Source organism: Physella acuta, unplaced genomic scaffold, assembly GCF_028476545.2.
Source record: "Physella acuta isolate Inbredline_101_S28 unplaced genomic scaffold, ASM2847654v3 ptg000418l, whole genome shotgun sequence".
Classification (NCBI taxonomy): Eukaryota; Metazoa; Mollusca; class Gastropoda; family Physidae; genus Physella; species Physella acuta.
In genome coordinates, this window is record NW_026731937.1 from 439619 (window position 1) to 464503 (window position 24885).

At 36.2% G+C, this 24885-nt stretch overlaps 1 protein-coding gene across 1 annotated transcript; it reads right to left on the reverse strand.

The window, feature by feature from the left end:
* Positions 1-437: 437 nt before the first annotated feature.
* Positions 438-16515, reverse strand: LOC131942664 (receptor for retinol uptake stra6-like). Its single transcript, XM_059302564.1, has 16 exons — positions 16459-16515; positions 16031-16116; positions 12471-12604; positions 12073-12236; positions 10554-10774; positions 8000-8079; positions 7220-7281; positions 6086-6245; positions 5727-5802; positions 5093-5171; positions 3417-3562; positions 2881-2982; positions 2547-2710; positions 1792-1980; positions 1089-1159; positions 438-800 (listed from the first exon to the last, which is right to left on the reverse strand). Exons 1-16 carry the CDS (start codon positions 16513-16515, stop codon positions 438-440), a joined length of 2154 nt encoding a protein of 717 aa, XP_059158547.1.
* Between the last annotated feature and the right edge of the window lie 8370 nt (positions 16516-24885).

Consider the following 24885-nt stretch of genomic DNA (forward strand, 5'->3'; position numbering starts at 1 on the left):
AATATTAGTAAAATTGTGTTTAGTTTTTTGTTTACAGTAGTCTGTCTTGTCAGGCTAAACTTTTTGTGATCCATAAAAAAATAAGTCCAAGTAAAATCCCTTTGTAAATAAGGTAGAAGGAAACCAATAAGCTTAGGTCATATGGTTTAACTGATTACCACATAAAATAATGAATGTCTATTAAAGATATATAAGCTATTTACAGATGAGTTATAATAATTCTTGAAGTTAAATAGTATTTTTAAAAATAATTTCTTTCTTAATAAGCAACACATTTTTATAACATTTAACACGTATTAGAAATTGTATAATTCTTACCTTAAGCCTACATAAATAATTACAATACAAACCACATTTTACAGCGTATAGCAGATTTAAAATGTGTAATTTCACATAAAATTATTAATATACATGAATTATTAATTTTTAAGAATTATTTAGGCTACAGTTTGCTTCTCTAGGTTTTCACTTTCTTTCTCATCAAAGCTCACAGACGTTTGTGTTTCTTCTGAGTTTTTCTTCCCCCTGAACCAACTCAGCCCTTTCTTTTTTGACTTCCCCTCTTTTTGACCAGAGTTACTGTTGATGTTTTTCTTGAAATTTAGAATAGAAAAGCCATCTTTCTTTCCTTGTTGTTCAGACTGGATTCTTTGTATTTCCTCTTGTCTTTCCTTCTCTCGTTCTTCTTGTGTTTTCACAAGGTCGAAGTTTGTTATAGGCTTGTCACTAATAGGAACCTTCAAGCCGTCCCTTTGTGCTATCTTTAAAGCTTGCATGAATCCCTTTCTGTAGAGTCTCACCTGTGGTGCAATAATGAGTCATAATTGGAAATAATTAGGTAAAACTAATATAATGTGCAATATTTAAAATTATTGTTGAAAACTTGTGAAAAAATTGATCGATATTATTCAATTTAACTTGCAAGCAGTAAACAAAATACTAAGTAATAGAGATTTTCTAAGTTTAATTTTGTAACTCTATACTACTATGTTCTAACTTGAACTTACTAAAGAATATAATGAGTAGAATATATAATACTAAACAAAACTTGAAAAAAAGTGGTCATAGGTCTATTAGGGTGAACTTACAGTTGGGTTATGCAGAAGTGTGTAGGTGACGTGCCAGTTAAACCTTGCAGCAATATTCACTGGTCGTTTATCTAGTTTATAAATTAAAATAGCAATTAGCTTTTTTATTACAAATATAATCTTCGTTATAATGGGACTAAAAGAATCCATTATAAAAACATTATGTATGCCTATATGAAAATAGTATTTGGGAAATAAATGATTTTTTTTCTGTGATATAAATATGAAAGGTTGCAAATTAAATTCCATTTTCATGAAAATAACAATTAGCCTTTTCGTTACATATATAACATATAATATTTGTTTTATGGTGACAAACAGAATCTTACAAAAAATGATATATATTATTTTATTATATGGTATTTTTATTTGGGATATAAAATTGACATTTGTATGTGACATTGATTTGATAGATCATTAATTAAAGTCCAATTGTATAGTTTATCATCAAAATAATAATTAGCGTTTTTTTTAAATATTAAAAACAGAAAATATAATATTCATTATATTGTGAATAAACTAAACTTTTAAAAAATATTTCATATTATAAAGATTCTATTTGTGATTTAATATTAGATTAATTTTTCTGTGACATTAATTTGATAGTTTACGAACTAAAATTCTTTTCAGAGAATAAAATTTCTAAAGAACTAAAGTAAATCTTTACAGAAGGAAATTTTATGATTTCATTTAACAGCCATACCAATTGCCTCACTGGCTTTCAACTCCAACTTTGTTGTGTCATCAGCATCTGGCATATCGACGAGACTGTATTTCTCTTTCTGGGTGGCACGTGACTTGCTTAAGCTAATGAGGAGTCTAAGGAACACATTCACTACTGGGTGGGTGTGGGCCGCCTCCATGTGTATGTAGCCCTGATAAGCTGCAAAGCCTGTTCAAAGACATTGTAAAAAATATTGAGAAGAACGCTTAAAGATAAAGTAGATTAACTTTCTTCTATGTGTAAAAGATAAGCGAAATTTTAGATGACAAAAATCTTTTATATTCACAAAATTGGAAGAAATAAAAATACGACTGTTTTTTTTATAAAATAAAAATATTAAACGTTTTAAATTCAATTAAAAAAATATTGTTCTTACAGTAATTTTAAAAAGTAGTTGATAATATTAAAGACACTGAACAGTAAATAAATAACATTCATTTAAAACATTAAACGACACAAAAAAAAGAACTATAAATTAGTAGTTTAATACGTTAATGTAATTTTGAAAAACTTAAATATTTTACAGTTTTAAGTATCTAAATGCTCATAAATTTGGAATATTTCAAGATAATTTAATGTAGTAAAAAGATACCCCAATAGCCTAATATGTATTATTAAGATAAGTAGCTAATGTATACTAATTTAGGGTACTGTGAATAGGCCAAAAATTATTCGGAAAAATATTAATATTAAATTTAAACATTTAAATCAAAGAGTGCTTTAAAAAGCCAAACCTGGGTCGAAAAATTCAAATTTCCGGGGCAAGGTGCTGTTATCGAGTCGAGCTAAAAATAGCGTCCCAACCATCATGGCTTTGATTATTCTTAACAGGCAGGAAACCAGTCCCAGGAAGATGTTGTAGAAGAACATGAAGTAGGTGAAGATGAAGAAGAAATTCCTGGGATGGTTATAGTAAAACATTGTCATTGAATGTTCTGACAAGTTCTTCTGTTACTTAACTTTAACCCTTCACTCGTAATAGATACAAGTAACTGAGACTCACCTGTAACACACACACACCTGTAATCAACCCACGTGTAACCAACACACCTGTAACAAAATACTCACCTGTTGTCCAAACGCAAGTGTTGACCACGATCTTGAAGAAACAAAAAAGTGGCCAGCAGTTTTTGAACAATCACCAGACCAATAGCCACGAGAACACTGGGCCTGTTGAAAAGATCAGCTTTAACAGTTAAAAATGGGCATATTCTCGAAATTTATAGTTTTAATTGTTAACAATGGGCCTATTCTTGAAAGTTAAAGATTTAGCTGTTAACAATGGGACTCTTATTCAGAGTAACATTTTTAAATGTACCTGTTTGTTTAGGTCATAGTTTTGACTGTTAACAATGGGCCTTTTGATAAAATTATAGTTTAAACTATTTTAATTTTAAAATTAGTCTAGTAGATGAGAACCACATTTTCTTTAGTCGACACCTTCAGTGCTTTGATATCTGATTTATGTTACTAACATACCTTTATAAAAAAAAAAACAACGACATAAATTGGTAAAGACTAAGTTAGGCCTACATATTTTTACCACAATCCCACCTATACGAGACATCTTGACATAAGTAAAAGCCTTTGAGACTAAAACTTACCATACTTGTAGCACTTTGTTAACTAGCCAATCAGTGTAGCCTTCCATAAGTACCAGTATAAATACAGCAACAATCAGACAGATTATGAACAGGATGACACTGCTGATCAGGTAAGCTTTTGGAAGACATGATATGAAATCATTGATCTTTTCATCGAAAGATTCAGTTTTCAAAGCATATGATGAGGAGAATAAAATAAATATACAAAGTACTGAACTGTGATAGGCTTGTATTTGTTAAAATTAAACAAAGATTTCTACCGAGCATATTCAGCATTAATTGTAACATGCTAAAACACAAAATGCACGCTGTAGACAAATGGATGATCTTACTACAAGCTTAAATTACAGATTTTACACACAGATAAAATGTGATTTTTTTTACACATGTGGTAATGTAACATGGGATGCCTCAGTCGAACGATCGTGTTATCGAAAGCTAAAACGAAAGTCTCGAGTTCGAATCCTGGGATTCTATAGAGCGTTCCTGAATCCACCCAGCTTTATTTAGTACTTGACCCAGTTAGGGGAAACATTGTGGCTGACTACATTATCCCTCTCTATGTCGTGTTCTTGAAAACTCTACTTCATCTGCTCCATGTGAGTAAGGCACGAACGGGAAAAGCTGAATAATGTATCCAAAGAATAGCAAGGAAAGTAGTTAATTTTTCAATTAGTTAGTGAGTAAAACTCTCTACAGTGGTGTAGGCTACTCATCCCACACAATGTAGGCCACTCACCCCACACAATGTAGGCTACTCACCCCACACAATATAGGCTACTCACCCCACACAATGTAGGCTACTCACCCCACACAATGTAGGCTACTCACCCCACACAATGTAGGCTACTCACCCCACACAATGTAGGCTACTCACCCCACACAATGTAGGCCACTCACCCCACACAATGTAGGCTACTCACCCCACACAATATAGGCTACTCACCCCACACAATGTAGGCTACTCACCCCACACAATGTAGGCTACTCACCCCACACAATATAGGCTACTCACCCCACACAATGTAGGCTACTCACCCCACACAATGTAGGCTACTCACCCCACACAATATAGGCTACTCACCCCACACAATGTAGGCTACTCACCCCACACAATGTAGGCTACTCACCCCACACAATGTAGGCTACTCACCCCACACAATGTAGGCTACTCACCCCACACAATGTAGGCTACTCACCCCACACAATGTAGGCTACTCACCCCACACAATGTAGGCTACTCACCCCACACAATGTAGGCTACTCACCCCACACAATGTAGGCTACTCACCCCACACAATGTAGGCTACTCACCCCACACAATGTAGGCTACTCACCCCACACAATGTAGGCTAGCTACTCACCCCACAAAATGTAGGCTACTCACCCCACACAATGTAGGCTACTCACCCCACACTATGTAGGCTACTCACCCCACACAATGTAGGCTACTCACCCCACACTATGTAGGCTACTCACCCCACACAATGTAGGCTACTCACCCCACACTATGTAGGCCACTTGAAACCCTCCATACTTGATGCTACCTAGCTGTAGATACAGTAGACATGTACACATGAATGATGGTATTATCCAAACAAATTATATATGAAATAAGTTACTAGTACAACATAGACAATAATGGGACAATCGTTGTAGGGAATACAGCAACTTACACACAAAGAGGGAGCACTCTTTGTAGAGGCTGGTGGGATGTGACTGTTATCTCCTCTGTACAGGGCATACAAATTTGTTCTGAAAATAAAAATTCAATATATGCATACATACATACAAACATATATACATAAAATTAGACGGATATAGCTTCAAATTTTTAAAATTTAAATATTTATTTTTTCCTTAATGTCTGTATACAAAGGATTTGGTTAAAATAGACTGCTGTGTAGTTTTGAAAAAGATAATCAACACTTTCTTTTCTAACATACTGATTTGTTAGATTTGGTTTAATTACAAAAAAATAGAGAGATTAGTCTGGCTATATATATATATATATATATATATATATATATATATATATATATATATATATATATATATATATATATATATATAGAGAGAGAGAGAGAGAGAGAGAGAGAGAGAGAGAGAGAGAGAGAGAGATGTGTAACATGCAGAGGGATATACATCTGTGTGTGTGTGACATTTATATATATATATATATATATATATATATATATATATATATATATATATATATATATATATATATATAGTTATATTATAAAAAAAATTATATACTAATTTAAAAAAAAAGAAGACAAATTAGTCACCTTTGAAAGCTTTACTTACCTGAAAGATGACATCATGTGTAAGATATTTATTATACTGGTGATACATGCCAGACTAATGGCCACTATTAAAGACCCTGTAGGTAAATGATTACAATGTTTACAGTAGAACATCATTTTCTTCTAGTGTTGCTAAAAGATTACATTATTTACAGTATATAATTGTCCTCTTGTTTTGCTGAAAGTGCTAAAATTACCGACCAACTGTATAAATGCAAAACAAAATTAATGATTATTTTTATACTGTCGAATCAATCCAATGCTTACAATGTAGGGTGTATTTACAAATAAATAAATATATAAAAACTGATAATTAATTAAAACTTAAAAGTAGGAACCATAACCGAGAAAATATCATACATAGGAGAATGTCAGACAGAGTTTTTGCCAGCTCAAGATTTTCTTCCGCAGCGCTCTCCTCGTCGCTTTCTTCGTCGTCCAAAAATCCCAGCAATGATTCGATGATATCCGTCATCATTGAGAACAGGATTATAAGCCTGACGAGTATCTCTACTGTAAGCTGCAGGGAAAAAAATAAAACAACCTATTAAATGTAATAGTCCCTGACGGTTCCAGGGTGTGTGTGTGGGGGGGGGGGGAGTGAAGTACAGAGTTTCATCCATCTACTACCTCCCCACCCCCCCACCCCCGAACGAAATGGATTTTATATAGAAAATATATTCTTTTAACAGTGTTTGCCCCCCCCCCCCCCGGAAATTTTAGTCCGGCCCCACGAAAATGTCAAGTGCCCCTAAGGAGAAAAAAGTCTTGAAGAAACACTTGTGAAGTAGAGTTCATCTGTTTCTTTAATGTCAGCGTATGAAGAGAAAGCATGGCTGGGATGCTTTATCTTCCTTGGGTGGACTCAGGGACTGATTTGAACCCGGATCCGAACTAGAGACTTTCGGGTTAAAAGTCTAACGCTTTACCTCTATTTAATGTAGGCCTATGTAAAAATTATACCCAAAAAAATCGTATAAACACAATTTTACTTTAGGATGCCGAGGAAAACAAAATGTAGGTTAGGTGCCAGAGAATGGAAAAAGGGATTTTTAAACACATTTCTTGGGCAGACTATTGTTTGAAGAAATAATTATCTACAAAACCTAACCACACTAAATAAGTTTCCAATCTTGATTGGTTTTAGTGTCGTCCATAAAAGACGCCTCACTTAAAAGATGCGACAATGTGTAAAAGGCGGTGGGTGGGGGTCAGAAAATAAGAACATACACTTTTGCATTTTAATACGAGTTAGTTAGCACTGTGTTTTGTTAACTGTAATAGAAATTGTTGAATATACTTAATGTTGACAGTGCAGAGGAAATGTTTTAGAAAGAAATCGATGTTTCAAAAAATAAAAATCACTGCAATATTGTGGGAAGAGGGGTTATAAAATGAGGTGTCACGTAGTTTTAGAAGTGGGAGGGAGGGGGGAATAGTGTAGCTTATTATGGTGATTTGTGACGATTGGGTCAAACAAAAAAATATACATACCACATAAATGACACAGGTAGCTACAAACATCACCGACATTAGACGTGATGAATATCTAAAGCCTGAAGAAAAAAAAAATTACATGTTTTTTATATGCCAAATTTTATAAAAAGTTAAAAACAAATGAAATAATCAATCTGACAAATAAAACTATGACATTTAACTAATAAATTAATAGGAAAAAAGAACAAAAAAAAATAAAAAAAAATAAAAAATAAATTTAACATGTTTTATTCTTTTGTTATCTGAGTTAGAGATTGGTGATATTCACAACATATGGAAATATTATGTAAAATATTTGGGGGTGGAGGGGGGGGGGTTTGTACTTTTGCACTATTTTATGTTATGTGTTGCTCTAAAGCCGAGTTTATTTAGTTTTTGTTTTTATTAATTTGAAATTATTTAAAATCTGCGTAAGACTATAGAGTTGTTATGGGAAAGGGAGGTCAAAGAGTAGAGTAGTCGACTGTTGTCTCGAGCTCTGGTGTTTGGCTAGAGAATTAGCATTTCCCTAAGTCTATCTAGCTCTGATGGGTACCTGACTGAAAGTGAAGGTGGCTGGGCATAGTGCTGACATTATCGGTTCATATACTAAGGTAATAGAAATATATGAGCTCTACTTCACCTGCACGTAGGTCGCCAGGTCCGAAAAAGGACAAAATAAAAATAAACATAATTCTTATACAGCTGTATACATGCTGAGGTGTTGGGTGCAAAATGTGTGCAAACCGCACGTAACAAAATACAATAAAAAACTTGACATAAAACTACTTCACCTACCTGTCTGTTTGTGATATATAAGCTCATTAAACTTGTTGACAATCATTCCTTTTATCTTGTTCTTTAAACCAAACACTGCTCTAAACAAATAAATATGCGAAAAGATTATCATCATAATATATATATATATATATATATATATATATATATATATATATATATATATATATATACATATATATATATATATATACATATATATATATACATACATATATATATATACATATATATATATATATATATATATATATATATATATATATATATATATATATATATATATATATATATACGTACACAAAACAATGCTAGATTTCGGATCGCTGGCTCGATTCCTTTGTAAAAACAAAGTCGTCTATGTTTTTTCTTAGCTACACTATCCATTCAAGGTCACAGAAACAAGTGAAATATACTGTACCTACCCCTAGGGACTCCGAATTCTTAAGGGTGTTTTAACCAATGTTTACAATATTTAATAAAATAATGCAAGATCTCAAGAATAAAAACAAAATTCAATCAACGAAATCATCATGGCTTTTTAGTTTACCCAGCTTTAAATTAAGATTTGTGTGTATTGATGAAAGTCTTCTTTACTAATTGAATGATGCTACTATCTAAATACATAGTTCTCTGCATGGGGACCATAGGAGACACCACGCAGCTTAGCCGCCCATACCCCGCTTTCTAGGCATATCGCTACCACTGGCAGGTGCACTATTGTTCACCCCGAATGTTTACAATAGTAGAGCTGGAATAAGTGACGGCTATTAATACGTTTTGCTTGATATTTTCATTGTCGTCTGTTAACGGCAGCGTTCACTGGGCGTGGTTTGGGTGGGGGGTGGGGTGAGTGAGTGGGTGAGGCAGGGGGGTGGGGTAGTTTCGAATTCACAAATTATGAATTGTTGATAAGTAGAAAATAAAACAACTCTGCTACTTCGCGGGTCAGCTCGTAACACGTATTTCAGAAAAATAGAAAAAGCATTTATTCCACTTGATACACAACATGGACAAACAAGTTAGATAACCTAATTCAAGGGAATGAATTCTGTTCTATCAACATCCGAAGTGAAGTTACAAGGGGACGTAATAACTTATTTTTAGAAGTATCGATTGTCGGATGCTGGTTAAAAGGTTTATCTAATTTTCCGTGATGGCATGACTCACTGAGCTGCGTATTGCGCTGTGTTGAGCTTGAGCTAAAAATATGAAGAATGTGTGTAGGATATTTGGGATTTTTAGTTCTTTCTTGTTGTGTATTCATACATGCATAAATAGGCCTACGTGGAGGAAATTTTAAAATTTCTAAATTTAAAAAAAAAAATTGTTTGAAAAAGTAGTATTCTAATATGCATTGTATAGAAAACAAATAATGATGAGCAAATACTGAATTGACAGTAGAATTGTCTTAACTCGATTGTTTCGATTCCTAAGTAGTTTTCATCTTTTCAGTGAAATCCACAAAAACAGCCGTATATGTCCCCTATTTCTTCTTGAAAAATATTCATTAGCTAGTACAGGGGTCTCCAAACTACGGCCCGCGGGCCGGATGCGGCCCGCGATGTCCTCTCATCCGGCCCGCGGAGATCTTTTTGTCCACGGAAAAAAACGTTTGTTGGTGATGGCTGAGAAAATTTACCCAGAAAAATCAATGACATGCATGGTAGAAACTGGCCCCCGAATTGAAATTTTATAGTTAATGCGGCCCTCGGACTGAAAAGTTTGGAGACCCCTGAGCTAGTAGATGGCAGCTGAATGAATAGACAGACAGCAGAATGAATAGACAATCTCTCATACCAATGGTATCAGCCGCTCAATATATGGATATTAGAGCTAAGTTAAGTCTAAGTAAAGAAATAAGTTAGGTCTAAGTAAGAAGTAAGTTAGGGCTAAGCTAGAAATAAGGTCTGAGTTAGAAATAAGATGGGGCTACGTAAAAAAGTAAAAAATAAGATAGATCTGAGTTAGGCCTGAGTTTGAAATAGCATAGATCAATTGAGTTGGTGAGACTTAGTTGCTGTAAGCTTCGTGTTATGTTATTTACCCTAATGTCGAGTATTGGTAGCAAAGTTGTGTGATCGATTGTTTTGGGGGTGGGGGGGGGGGATTCTGGTAAGATGGCTAGTAGCAAAGTAAATGCCAAAGCGAGAGGAAAATAACGTGCCAAAATATTGTGTAGTTATTGACATTGGGTTCTCACTAGGCTTTTCTTTCCTTCTAGTGTGTACCGCACATACCAGTTTAGACATGGAGGTGGAGGGGGAGGGGGGGGTAGATCGATCGAAGGCCACTCATCAGGGTACCGAGCGTGCGTTCTACCGCTATACCAATTCTTCCACTTAAGCCTAGAGGCATAGCGAGGGGGGGGACATATGTCCCCGGGCGCCGACCTTAGGGGGGGGCAAATCGAAAGTTTGAGGGGGGGGGGGGGTGCAAATCGAAAGTTTGTCCCCGGGCGCCGGGAAGGGTCGCTACGCCTCTGCTTAAGCCAAGCGTGTTATGCACGACAAATAGAATTAGGGGGTAACAATAGGTAGACAACTTCACTCACTTGTTCTGTTCAGGTTTTTTCAGCAGCGCCCTGACATGGGCACCCTGGTAGGACTCCTTGATGTCCTCCAGGGTCTCCGTCGTTGGGGGTAGGTCAACAGCTGGCAGGACATACTGGCCTCTGTAGCAGGCGATGCCGAACCGCAGCGGCAAGGAGATGCTGAGGTAGGACAGGCATAGCAAACTCGGTAAGGCGCGGACCAGCAGGAGTGTTCTAGACAGCTGCAATACAGGTGGTGGGCATTACAAGACAAGTGGGCATTACAAGACTGGTGGGGATTACAAGACAGGTGGGCATTACAGGACAGGTGGGCATTACAAGACAGGTGGGGATTACAGGACAGGTGGGCATTACAAGACAGGTGGGCATTACAAGACAGGTGGGCATTACAAGACAGGTGGGTATTACAAGACAGGTGGGCATTACAGGACAGGATTATGGCATTACAAGACAGGTGGGCATTACAAGACAGGTGGGCATTACAAGACAGGTGGGCATTACAGGACAGGATTATGGCATTACAAGACAGGTGGGCATTACAAGACAGGTGGGCATTACAAGACAGGTGGGCATTACAAGACAGGTGGGCATTACAAGACAGGTGGGCATTACAGGACAGGATTATGGCATTACAAGACAGGTGGGCATTACAAGACAGGTGGGCATTACAAGACAGGTGGGCATTACAAGACAGGTGGGCATTACAAGACAGGTGGGCATTACAAGACAGGTGGGCATTACAAGACAGGTGGGCATTACAGGACAGGATTATGGCATTACAAGACAGGTGGGCATTACAAGACAGGTGGGCATTACAAGACAGGTGGGCATTACAACATAGAAGCTGGGCATATGACACAGCACAAGTTTTGGGCTAAATAGCTACGGCTGGATCGTATACCATGTAAAAGGATTTCGTCTACATATACTCTAACTCTATACTTAAAATAGAACTTATTCCTACACCGAAGTCTACTCCTTATCTTAACTTTACACCTAACCCAAACTCTACACCTAAGCCTAACCCTACACCTAACTCTCCAACTAATGTTAACTTTACACCTAACCCAAACTCTGCACCTAAGCCTAACCCTACACCTAACTCTATACCTAACCCCAAAATAGAAACTTATTTCTACACCAAACCTAACCCTACACCTAACTCTCCATCTAATGTTAACATTTTTTACCTAACCCAAACTGTACACCTAAGCCTAACTATACACCTAATTCAAACTTTACACCTAACCCAAAGTGTACACCTAAGCCTAATTCTACACCTAACCTAACCATTACACTTAAGCCTAACTCTACACCTAACTCTATACCTTAACTTCCACCTATTCCTGTACTTAATAATGCATTACCTTAACTGTACATACAATTAGTTATAACCCTACTAATAACTCTAGGTCTGCTCCTAATGCTAATCCTACACCTTAACCTGCACCAAACATTAACCGCACACCCAACCCTAGCCTTGTCCCTATACAACCAGACAAGCCCTAACGGTTCTTACACCATCCATCTGGCACTCTGCGACCTTGTAGATCTCCAGTGCCAGAAACATCCAGACGTACAAGGAACCCAGGCTGTAGGAGAACGCCGTGCCCAGCGCCAGTGAAGCGAACACGGGGAAGAACGTCATGCCGTACATGAACATCGACAGCACGGCTATCAGAGCTGTGGGGAGGGAAAGCATGTGTTTTATATAAATGTTTCGCGTGAGCACATTTAAAAAAAAATGTTTTTCTTCACCATCATATATATATATATGTATATGTATGATGAAGAAAATAATCTTATATATATATATGTATATATATATATATATATATATATATATATATATATATATATATATATATATATATATATACATACATACATACATTTTCTACATATATAAATACATACATTTTAATGATATTGGTCCATTGTACTCGATAGCAAATTTCCTCTCCAACAAGATGGCGTAGACAAGGAAAGCTGTAGCACCAAAAGCACAGCAGTAAGACAACCTAGCTGACCTGGTCAGTGTGTCCATTGGGCTGTTCAAACAGACAGAAACTGGCGGTTTTTTCAGGACATATATCAAAATAATGAATGAAAGCTTAGCAATTACTGCGCCGCAGCATGGTGCCTTGGGCTAGATTGTGAGCACTTTGCGTTTTCGTTTGCTTTTGTGTTTTCTCTGTGTTGTGGTTGGGTTTGTGTGTGCGGTTGGATTTGATTTGTTTTCGTTTGCTTTTTTGTTTGCGTTTGTGTTTGTGTTTGTGTTTTCTTTGTTTTTGTGATTGTGTTTGCGTTTATGGTTGAGTTTGTGTTTGCATTTGTGTTTTCGTTTGTGTTTGTATTTATATCCGCGTTTGTGTTATGTTAGGGTTTTGTGTGTGTGTGTGTTTTGGTTTTGGTTGGTTGTGGTTAGGGTGGGCAATGCCGGTTATACGCTGATTACTAAGCACGCATGTCATGGTCCTTTGCAGATAGGTTTTCAACAGAGGCCAGTGCAGGGCCTGGCCGGGACGGCTAGTTTTAATATATAAATAATTTTTTGTTTTTTCGTGCGGGTGTGGGTCCGTGCTCACTCAAGTAGGTAGGGGAGCAGCGTTTAAGGGAAGATAGTGTGGAGGGAAATTGTGGAGGGGAGAGTGTGGAGGGGAGAGTGTGGAGGGGAGAGTATATGTGGGTAGAGTGTGTGGGGGGGGGGGGGAGCTCCCCTCTAGAGACGCCCGAAAGAAACTGTGTGAGTCGGCTCGCGCAATCTCTGCAGCCTTATCATGAAGGTTTGGACTATTGATCTTTTTTCGGATAGAAGAGACGCTGTAGATCAAGCAACGCAAGCATTGCACATGATGGTAGGTGGCTGTGAGAGTTTTAAACACAGCAAGCCATGGCTTAAATGGTGTTATTCGGTGTAGGGTGGTATGGAGTAGAGCAACGTTGAACAACAGTGAATTTGATTTTCTTGACACTTACTTGTTGCGAATAATCTGCTCTTTTGGGCTTGATTTCGCTGGTTACATAAGCTGACGTAACTTCAGCTTCTTATTTCAATACACGAGTACGACTTGTGTGGCAGTTCTTAGATGTCGGAAATTATGACGTGACTCGTTTTTTTTAATAAATTTTTATAGTCAAAAGTTCTGTGTTCGAGTGTTTGTGTCTGTATATGTTTTTTGTGTGCGTGTGTGTTAAAATAGTGAGAAGGTTCTATAAATATGAAATAATTTAAGTTATGGAGATTTGCGGAGTCTTAAATAAAAATTCTTAATTTGTAGAGGTGGGTCTGAATGTTCTACGTTATAAAAATATAAACACGCCTAAACCTCTTTGAACCCTTATACAACTGCTCTATAAAAGTTAATAAACCATTGGATGATTGTAAATTATAACCTAAGCACCAAGCCTGGAGCCTAAGTTGAGAGAAGCCTGATGTTGCCCATGAATTAGGCCCCCCTCTCTCCACACAGCTGATGGACCCAAGCAGAGGCGTATCCAGGCTTTCGTTGTAGGGGGAGCAAATAGAGCAAAAAAAAGGCGCCGAATTTTTAACACGTTCTATATACACGTTCTATATTATATATATATATATATATATATATATATATATATATATATATATATATATATATATATATATATATATATATATATGTATATATATATATATATATATATATATATATATATATATATATATATATATGTATGTATATATGTACATATATATATATATATATGTATATATATATATATATATATGTATATATATATATATATATATATATATATATATATATATATATATATATATATATATATATATATATATATATATATACATATATATATATACACTACAACCAAAAACAATTAACGTAACACAAACTGTTCTAGAATTCTTGTAAAAAAAATTCTTACATAATAATTCCTGGGAAATTACTTAAAAGACAAGTGAAATAGGGGAAATAATCACTCTCTTAATATAAATGTGTACATATCTACACATTTAATTATAAATGTCAAAACAAATAAATAATTACTTTAGAATATATTGAAATTGTTTAACGCTATTCGTGTTTACAAAATTTTTTTGTCTATAATCAGAATTTAATATATCGTCACCATAAATGCTAAAGTATTACAGCATAATGAAATTTTTAAAAATATAGTTGGTATAAAACCACGCTTTTCAATTGAATAGAACTGCATCCAGAGTAACCGCCTACATTCAACTAAATATCGGTCTTTTAGATCAGTTCATATATTTTAATTAACTACGGCTTCTTTGTGTTCTTTAAAGATCATTTTTTAACATAGTGATAGGTATGGGTTAGATCACTGTATTGATCACACACCTTTTTACTGGTAATTGCAAAAACAATATTTACAGAGTTTTACGTTTAAAAAGCTAAATTTATGGCGGCATGGTACTTTGGCACATCATTACGCGTTTTTCTACATGCACTTAACAGATCAGTGCGGGGTGAGTCTGGGTGGGTGGGTTCAACTTCATTCACCACTGTCCGTTCACTTTAGGTCAATTATCCAACCGGCCGCCCCCCCCCCTGCTCCCCCCCCCCCTGCGTACGCTACTGGACCCAAGGGACAGGGCGTTACCTGTACAGCAGGAGTTGGCGAAATAAAATCAGAGTTGGTAATCCCATGGCCTAAAAGTCTCCATTCCTGTTTTAATTTTGGATTTGTTTTCTCCTAAATTAGTTGCTGTTCCCTAGGTAACAAGCCACTTCTGCTGAAGGTTTGAACTTTGAACTTTCGGTTTCAGCAACCATGCTCTTACCTTACCAACCACTCCGAATCGAAATGATTTTCAAACAATTAAAAAATTTCCAACAAATACCTCGGTTAAGATTTAAAAAAAAGACAAAAATTCTGTGGTAAGAGAGTCTTAACTTTTAATTCATGATGTCGACAAAATATAGAAAAACCCCACCAACAAATTCAACTTTGTGGCCTTAGCACGTGCGATCTAATGCGCATACCAGGTGAAGCTGAAGTGGGTAGCGAATGAAGTTTTAAAAAAATCAGGATGGTAAAATTTGTTATTTTTAAGCGGTTTTTTTTTCAAGACGTCGAAATTTGGAGATTTTTTTAACCAAGCTGTTAAAACGTTTTTTTTTTTAGAGTGTTGGGTATTTTTACATTCTTGATAGAAGAAGTTACGGTATACATTACATTTTTTAAACTTCCTGCTTTCAAAAGTTTAGCATTGACAGCAATTGGTTTTTATTATCTTTTTTTTTTAAAGCTGATGTTTAGTGTTTCTCCAATGTTGTATTTGTATTTGTTGATTACTTGAATTCAATTTTGGTCTACTCTTTGTAAGTAACTTACAGTAGTACATACACATAAACATTGTGTTCGTTGGTTTGTGTGTTAATGTATAAAGCAATAAAATAGAGGATGGGTGCAAAAGTTCCAGACAACCAGATGTAAATATATACAGGACTCACTAGACTAGACCAGGCCGGCCAGTTAGAACGTCTAGAAGTTTCTGTCTGCGTCTTTTGGTGGCGGCCATGAGTAGGGTCAGGACAACCTGGGGAGGGGCAGAAACGTGACGTCAAATTGACAGGTGAGGTCACATTGACAGGTGAGGTCACATTGACAGGTGAAGTCACATTGACAGGTGAGGTCACATTGACATAAACGTGAGGTCACATTGACATAAACGTGAGGTCACATTGACATAAACGTGAGGTCACATTGACATAAACGTGAGGTCACATTACAAGACAACACCCTGCTCCTCCCACAAGACTGTTATATACTCCACCCACTTGACAATCCCATGTCCCAACCACAAGACAACCACTTCATCGACACAGGAGACAACCCCTTCCTCCACCCACATGACAATTTTAGGCTCCACTCACTTAACAATCCCAGGTTCCACCAACAAGAAAACCCCATACTCAATCCACTTAACAACATCCATTCTCCACCAAGAAGACAATGATAGGCTCCACCCAGAAAAAAAACCAATCTCCACCCACAAGGAAACGCGAGAAAACCCCATGATCCACCAACAAAAAAACCATAATTAACCCAATAGAAATAAAAAGAAAATTTAACTAAGCTTACCGCTGGTATGATAGAATATGAGTAGAAAGCGTAGTGGTTGATGTCGGAGACACAATGCCTGGGGAAAATTGATTAGTTGGCATGATGGAATAATATACATTACGTATATATATATATATATATATATATATATATATATATATATATATACATATATATATATATATATATATATATATATATATATATATATATATATATATATATATATATATATATATATATATATATATATATATATATATATATATATATGGATTACACATTTTCGTAAATTTTACGCATATATTTGTGTAATGTAGTATGGTGAGTATGTTTCTTATATATATATATATATATATATATATATATATATATATATATATATATATATATATATATATATATATATATATATATATATATATATATAAAGCTATTCTATGTACTTACGAATCATCGTCATCATCCGTCTCATTCTCTTTCCTTTTCTTAAAAAAATTTCTGACATCGTCGATGAAATCTGTGCTCATTTTCGTACACTCCGACTACCTTTTATTGTATTTTATTAGATGTATTTGATTTTATTAGTTTATAGATTTCTTTGATATATTGAACTTTATCGATACCAGTCACAAGATTAAACCATCTAGTTGACCCTCAACAATTCATTTATTTGACCTGTAAAAACAAGTTATAATTGTTAAATTCAACATCTCAACCAGATCAAATCGATTCATATAAAAAATATAGTATGAAAAAAGGTGTCAAATTAACATAAGAGATGGATGGGATATCACATGCTGGAAATATACAAAATAAAGCTTAGGGCGATATGCCGGGTGGAGGATGAAAAAACCGCATTTTTTAATTTGTGCATGAATCAGCTGGAGCAATATTCTGAGGACGCAATTTTTAGCTGCCCAACTTTTTTTTTTCCATTTTCTTGTGTGTGACTCTTTTTACGACATTTTATTTGCCTTGTTCATTTTTAAATATTTTTATTATATGACTCTACTTTTAGATTATTTTTTTGTTGTTTTATTGCTTTTTACAGTAATTCAAAGCAGCTAAAAATTTTATTGTACGCTATGTTAGGTCATAAAAAATGTATTTTATGATTTTGAATGCGTTTTACTCCGTATAAAATAAGTAAAGATTCATCTTTAGACCTAGCAATACATTGGGCAGACGAAGTAGAGTTCAAATGTTTCTCAACCTCGGCATATGAAAGGATGGTGTGGTCAGCACTATGCCCAGCCGCATTTACTTTCCTTCACGAAAATCAGAGCGGGGTTGATGTTATTATCATTTTTCTAGTTATTTCATATTAAGGATTAAGAGTCTAGGGATTATTCTTCTGGGGATTAAATTTTAAAGGGATTAAGTATCAGGGATTGAGTGTCGGGCATAAAACCTCGGGGATTAAGTGACAGGGTATCATGTTTTCTTTTAAATAATATATAAACAATTAATCAACGGGGTTCACGAATGTATAACAGCTGCTAAGACTGAACAATTCATGTTTCTTATTGAAAGGTACAAGATCTAAAGATAGTCCCACTTTCTATGCAGATATTGTTGATTGAAGTGATACCAAACAGAATAAAATCACCATGTAACATTAGAACTTAAGAGACTCGTATATACATTTATGTCAGTCTGATGGATGTAAAAATTGCTTTGGGTTACTACATTATAATTAATGCTTTAATTGTTTCCTTTTTATTTAGTTACAAAAATCAATTTACTTTATTACGAGAATAACATTACATTAGAAACAATTTTAAGGCTTTTATTGTATTCAAAGATGGAATATAAACATAAATGTAAAAGTAAAGCACCCCATACAAAATTGACGGTCTATGGAAGAAGTGGAGTCCACCTGTTTCTGTTACCTCGGCATATAAAGGGATAGGGTGGTCAGCACTATGCCTAGTTATCTTTGCTTTCCCTAACATGAGCTAAATACCTGTCACAGCTGCTAGGGCTCAGAGACGGTCTACTGACGAACCTGGATTCGAACTCATGACTTACGTTTTAGCAGTCTCGCTCTCTGCCACTAGACCATTACGTCCCAAAGATGGAATGAGGTATCTGCTATTGCTCTATTCCTGCATCTAACGTCCCCCCCCCCCCTTTGCCGTAAATACAAGAAAACTATAAACCATCCCTACTCCCATCTGTGGTATAAATACACGAGGCTTTGCAATAAAAAAAATTAGGATTATATGTTTGTGTTTTGGTATGTTGATGTGGTTATCCTTTCTTCTTTAGATTGTAGGCCTACTGCTAATATAAAGTAAGCAGGCCCTATCAATGTATCATTGGATGCACGTTTGTGGTTTGATGTTTCATTATATTTTGTGACTCATGTTCTTTTGTTATTTGGATGTCTAGGACGTCCGTATTCCAAAAACAGACCAACGGTGTGGACCTTCAGTGAGAATACGTTTTATAGAACACCAGTAAAACACACAAATTTCATGCCAGTGGATACTATGTTGGCATAGTGTTAGCTGTCACACTGACAAACGTGACAGTAATAGCTAGCACACTAACAGTGGCATTCGATACACCGAGCACTGACCGGTACGAAGCCACAACCATTCGCATGTGCCGTTGCCATAGCAACGTTTAGAAAATCGCAGCGCGGGGGTGGACAATGGCTACTCTCGTGAGACGAGATATGAATACAAAAATAATAATAAACTAATCGTCGACCCGTTTAACTCGACGTTCAGTTCGGAAATATGATTCATAACATGTTAAAATATAAGGCGTTGTAATCGAGTGTGGCTGGGCTGCATCAATGCAAAATTGTAATGTGTTTTAAAGACTGCTTTTCATAGAGCAGGATTTGGAATAGTCCCCATGGGATATAGGGTGGGGGTTTAAACATGTTAAATGCCCATGTCGTTAAAAATTAATATAGTTAAGTGGTTTATTTGAAATAGTTGTTAAGTTGTTCATTTCAGATACTTGCAAAGTGGTTCATATCAAATAATGACTAAGCTACACATATGGGCCTACTAGTCAGTGCTATAATAACTCTGGTTTCTTTTTTCTTCTCTTTTTGGAGTTGATATTATCGATTAAAAAAACTGACTAGGCCTACATCTTAATTCAAAAACATTTAAAGCAGTTAAAAAGACTAATTTTGTATAAAAATCAAAATGCATAACAAACGTATCAACATTTTCTTGCAAATATTTTAAAACAGAAATTTTCCGCCGATGACGGAAGAGTGACAGATATATCAAGATATATCAAGATAAATACTATTCAAAGATATTTTTTTTAGCCTGTAGTAGGCCTACTACTTCACGACAAATCAATCGAAATTTCACAGAAACTAGTGAATAAGATCTCATACCTTTGTGTGTAATTTCGTCTACCTACCTGAAACGGTGGGACGGAGTGGTCTATCGATAGAGAGCTGGAATGATAACCCGTAAGTCTCGAGTTCGAATCCGGGTTCAAGTCAGTAGACCGTACCTGAGCAGTGTTTCTTCCAGACTTTTTTCTCCAGGGGGGGGCACTTGAAATCTTCGGGGGGGGCGGTAAACTTTCTTCCGGGGGGGGGGGGGCGGACACTGTTAAAAGTATATATTTTCTATATAAATTATATAAATTTCATTTCGTTCGGGGGGGCGGTAAAATTTTTTCGGGGGGGCTTCGCCCCCCCCCCCCCCCCCCCCCGAAGAGATGCCTGGAAGAAACTCTGTACCTGAGTCCACCCAACTCTGATGGGTACCTAACTCACGTTAGGGGAAGTAAAGGCGGCTGGGCATAGTGCTGACCACACTAACTCTTCATATGCCGATGTCACAGAAACAAGTGAACTCTACTTCACTTGCCCCATAGACTGCCAGGTTTGAAAGGGAAATTTTTTTTTACCTGAAACGGTACTCAAGTTATCGGTATTTTATAAATCAGGAATAGAGTAAACAACCACTCATCGATATTGGCGGTTACTTTAAAATTTGAAAGTAATTTAAGCATAATATGCTATACTTACATGAAACAGCACTCAAGTTATCTAGTTCCCTAGGAAACAAAGTACCACTTCCGGTTACCGGAAATCTTTCAAAATTTGAAAAAAATATTTATCGGCCTGTATAAAATTTCTTCAACACAACTGAAACGGTACTCTAGTTACCGTGTTCACAAACAGACATATACACAGACAAATTTGCAAAATTAGGTTTATCCGACTCAAGGAGATTAAAAATTCGCGATTGGATAACATCTCGATGTAGTTATTTATTAATTTAATTATTATTTTTTTTTTGCACAATGACGGCATTTTCTTTAAACTTCGTATACGAGAAAATCAAAACAAAAAAAGCCTTTTACCTAAAGCTATATTAGTAAAGTATACTGGGATAGTAACATGAAGATTAAACTAGTTGAACAGATTACCTTTATAAGCTAACAATGAAAGAATCGATAAATCACACTAATGTCATCACATGTTACACATACAGTAATCCAATTTAAAAAATAAACTCAGCGGAAAAACTATGAAATTCTGCCCAGCACCTGCTTGTACGGTGTGTAGGCGAGCGATGCGGATGACTGGTCTCGGTTCTCGCTCATCAGTTAGTAGTCAGCGCGAGCTAATATTGAGCTGAGTAGTATTTAGGTCACTGGGTCATTCCTAAACCGTGAGTCGAATACGCAGAGAGTGATCGGTATTTCAGCAGTTAGGCTGGAATTTGGGTTGTCTCCCTTATTTTTATCATACCTCAGTTTGTGAAGACCGATGGGGATATGGGATATTACAGAGATCAGTAGTCGGAGACAGCTGTTCTCTCTACAGACCCCACCCCTCCCCCACCCTAAATAGTTCATATTAGTTCTTCTCATGTGTTCATACATGGTGCCAATATATTACCTGTGATTTTCACCCAAACCCGGTTTTTAGCTCTCACTCAAGCAATAAAATAAAAAGTACTCTGCGTTACATTTCGTAACCTCATAACCAAGTAGATTAAAATCTATACGGCATACCCTTATCCCTAGCAATAACAATTATGGAATATTTTTTTTTGGACTATTTTGTAATTATTTATTTATTTTATTTATTATTAAATATTTATTATTTTATGACAATCGTACTTAAGCTTATGCTGTCTCTTTTAGACATATTTCCACATGAACCAGTGCCAGATTCCCCCCCCCCCCCCCCCCCCACACACACACACACATACACACATACGGACAAATAGGATTTTCAACAAAAAAAATTATGTAGAAAATATAGACGTTGTATACGTTAACAAATGTGCACCGGAAGTTTCCAGAGCCCCCCCCCCCTCCCCCACAACCCCGACACCGGAGAAAAATGTCTGAAAGAAAATATATGCTTAAGCACGAACATAGTCCCAAGTATAACTAAAACCTTAACCAACATACTATTGTTTAGCAGAGCTAAGAGAAATGTTTTACGATTTTCCATGTAGTTATTTATTTTCTTTGTAGCTTTTATCTTAAGTAAAGAACATGCATCGACCTTGGGCAAATTTATACGACAAAAGATAAGAAACCGCCATGAACCATAAACCCGATAGCATGTTCTCATGGTAATAAACACTTCAACCACCAACTTAAAAAAACACAATTTATTCATCATCATCATTTTCCGTTCGTGTCAAAGACACATGCGGCAGATGAAGTAGAGTTGATACGAGCCGACCCGCGGCGTATCACACGCCGCTATTTAGTTTTATTTTCTACTTTTTAGTAATTCATAATTTGTGAATTCGACAGTACCAATGCTGTCACTGAAAATATTTGCTTTATATTACTGAAACCCTCCTTACCCCACCCCCCCCCCTCCGTGAAGGCAGCCTCCTCTAAGCTTATTATATCATCATTAGAAACGTTTTAAAAAGTAATGTGAAAGTCAGCGGTATAAACTGGTTCGCCCAAACATACAAAACAGCAGAGCAGATATTGGAGAACTTATTAATAAAGCAGAGGTGTAGCGTCCCCTCCCGGTGCCCGGAGAAAAACTTTCAATTTGCCCCCCCCCCCCCCCCCCCCCAATAATTTTTTTTTTATATTTATAATTCACAATAGCAGCTAAAATGAGCTTATTTTGGCACCCCTAGGGTCGGTGCCCGGGGACATGTGTACCCCCTCCCCCCCCGCAGCCCATCCCCCACCCCGTCGCTACGCCTCTGTAATAGAGTAAACAGAAAAGGGCTATGTAATGTACCATTGCTATATACGACCGCCACTGTTTTTTATACCAAAATAATTAAACACATCCTTATTCCTTTCGAGTAATGTAATTTGTGCATGTTCACGTCTCTATTCATTAAGGAACGATACTGTACTGCAAATCAAAAGCTGATGAAGTAAAACGGTATACGAAACGAAGAGATCATGGCAGTGGCGTAGGCAAGGGGGGGGGGGGTTAGGGGGTATAACCCCTCCCATGGACTCACACCCCATTTATATATATATATATATATATATATATATATATATATATATATATATATATATATATATATATATATATATATATATATATATATATGATTTTATACATATGGAAAAATATTTGAACCCCTCCCATGACCAATTCCTGGCTACGCCACTGGATCAGGGAATAGCAGTATAGAAATAAATTATTATTAAAATGCCAGACGTAGACATACGTAGTCCTAGAAAAAAAAAGTCGTTTTAGCCAGAAAGGATCCGAACCCACCCCTCCACCACGGCACCGAATCGCCTTACCTGCCGTGCCTCGGGTCAGAAGAGTAGAGACTATGATCGTACACATTCATAGTCAAGGAAAAACCACACAAATCTAGCTAACATGCACAACGAGGTCAGCACTTACTATAAGTCTGCATCCATGTCGGTATTTTATCCAGAAGACGTACTTGTATTTAGACGCTTCCTATAACGTAAACAAAACGAACGACTACTGCTCAGCGTTAACACAGTGGTAAGAGATTCTGGTACACAGGGGAGAAAAAAAAAACAAATATGGCGGTCGCTTGCATAAGAGAACAGCCCGAGTTCTTCCCCCTCTCTCCGTCTTCACACACAGCCATAACTTGACACAATTTTTAGGACAAGGGCGATGACTGGGGCAAGGGCGGTAATTTAGATAAAGTACGGTGGAGCATGGAGAGGGGAATTAGTTCGTATGGATGTGAAGTCGTGTGTAATTTGAAATGATGTGTAAGGATAATTGTAAAGACTTGTTTAGGTTGTAAAGAAATGTGTAATTTGTAAAGACGTTTGTAACATGTAAAAATGTGTGTAATTTGTAAAGTGATTTGTAGTTTATAAAAAATTATGTATATTTGTAAAGTCATTTATAATTTGTAAACGTGTGTAATTTGTTAATCTCTAACGATATATGCAAATATATAAAGATATGTATATTTTGTGAACATGTTTTAAAATTGAAAATATATGTTTATATTGTAAACATGTGTAACTTGTAAAGAACTGTGTAAATTGTACATATGCGTGTATTTTATAAAGAGGTGAATCGTTTTTAAAGATGAGTGTATTTTGTAATGATGCATGCAATTTTTAAAATTAAGTGTAATTTGTAAGATTTGTGTCATCTGTACCGAGGTGTATAATTTGTAAATGTAGCCTGTCATTTATAAAGCTGTGTATAATTTATAAAGTTCTCTTATAGTTTATGAAATAGTGATACATATAAAACTAAAGCTAATGCGACAAGCAACGTGCATCGACACTTGTACTGTAATCAAATTAAAAAAAGGACATTGTCTAGCTCAGTGTCGTATCAAATTTACCCCTGAGGTTTAACAAAAACACTACACATAAGGTACAACACATCCGGTTTTGTGAATGTATCATGTGAATGGATACTGTGACATGTTCTGTGTCCAGTTACATATCTGTTCGCCAACTCAGAGTCAGGTACCCATGAGAGCTGGATAGACTCAGGGAGTCTAGGAGCAGATTTTCAAAGAAGCCATTTCCGTAAAAAATATTTGTAGTAGGTGACAGGATTCCAATAAAGGAATATTAGACTACTAGACTACAAGCGGGTTGTTGTACAACGTTCTTACTCTTCCTAAACAGCATAGCGTAGAATAACGATAAAGACCTATGTCCTCGACGCTAGTATCTTGAACCTATAACAGTAGCGTAGCGAGGGGGGGGGGGGGCGGGGGGGGGGGGACATATGTCCCTGGGCGCCGACCTTAGGGGGCGCCAAAATGGGTTGGAAAAATAA

What these genes read in the sequence shown, in the direction of transcription:
- LOC131942664 (XM_059302564.1), bottom strand. Translation starts at nt 16,515, where the DNA reads ATGGATGTTGTTAAGTGGATTGAGTATGGGGTTTTCTTGTTGGTGGAA. An exon ending in CTACCTGTGTCATTTATGTG is followed by an intron (nt 6,246 to 7,219) that starts GTATGTATATTT and finishes TTTTCCCTGCAG; the next exon opens with CTTACAGTAGAGATACTCGT. An exon ending in CACTTCTGCATAACCCAACT is followed by an intron (nt 801 to 1,088) that starts GTAAGTTCACCC and finishes ATTGCACCACAG; the next exon opens with GTGAGACTCTACAGAAAGGG.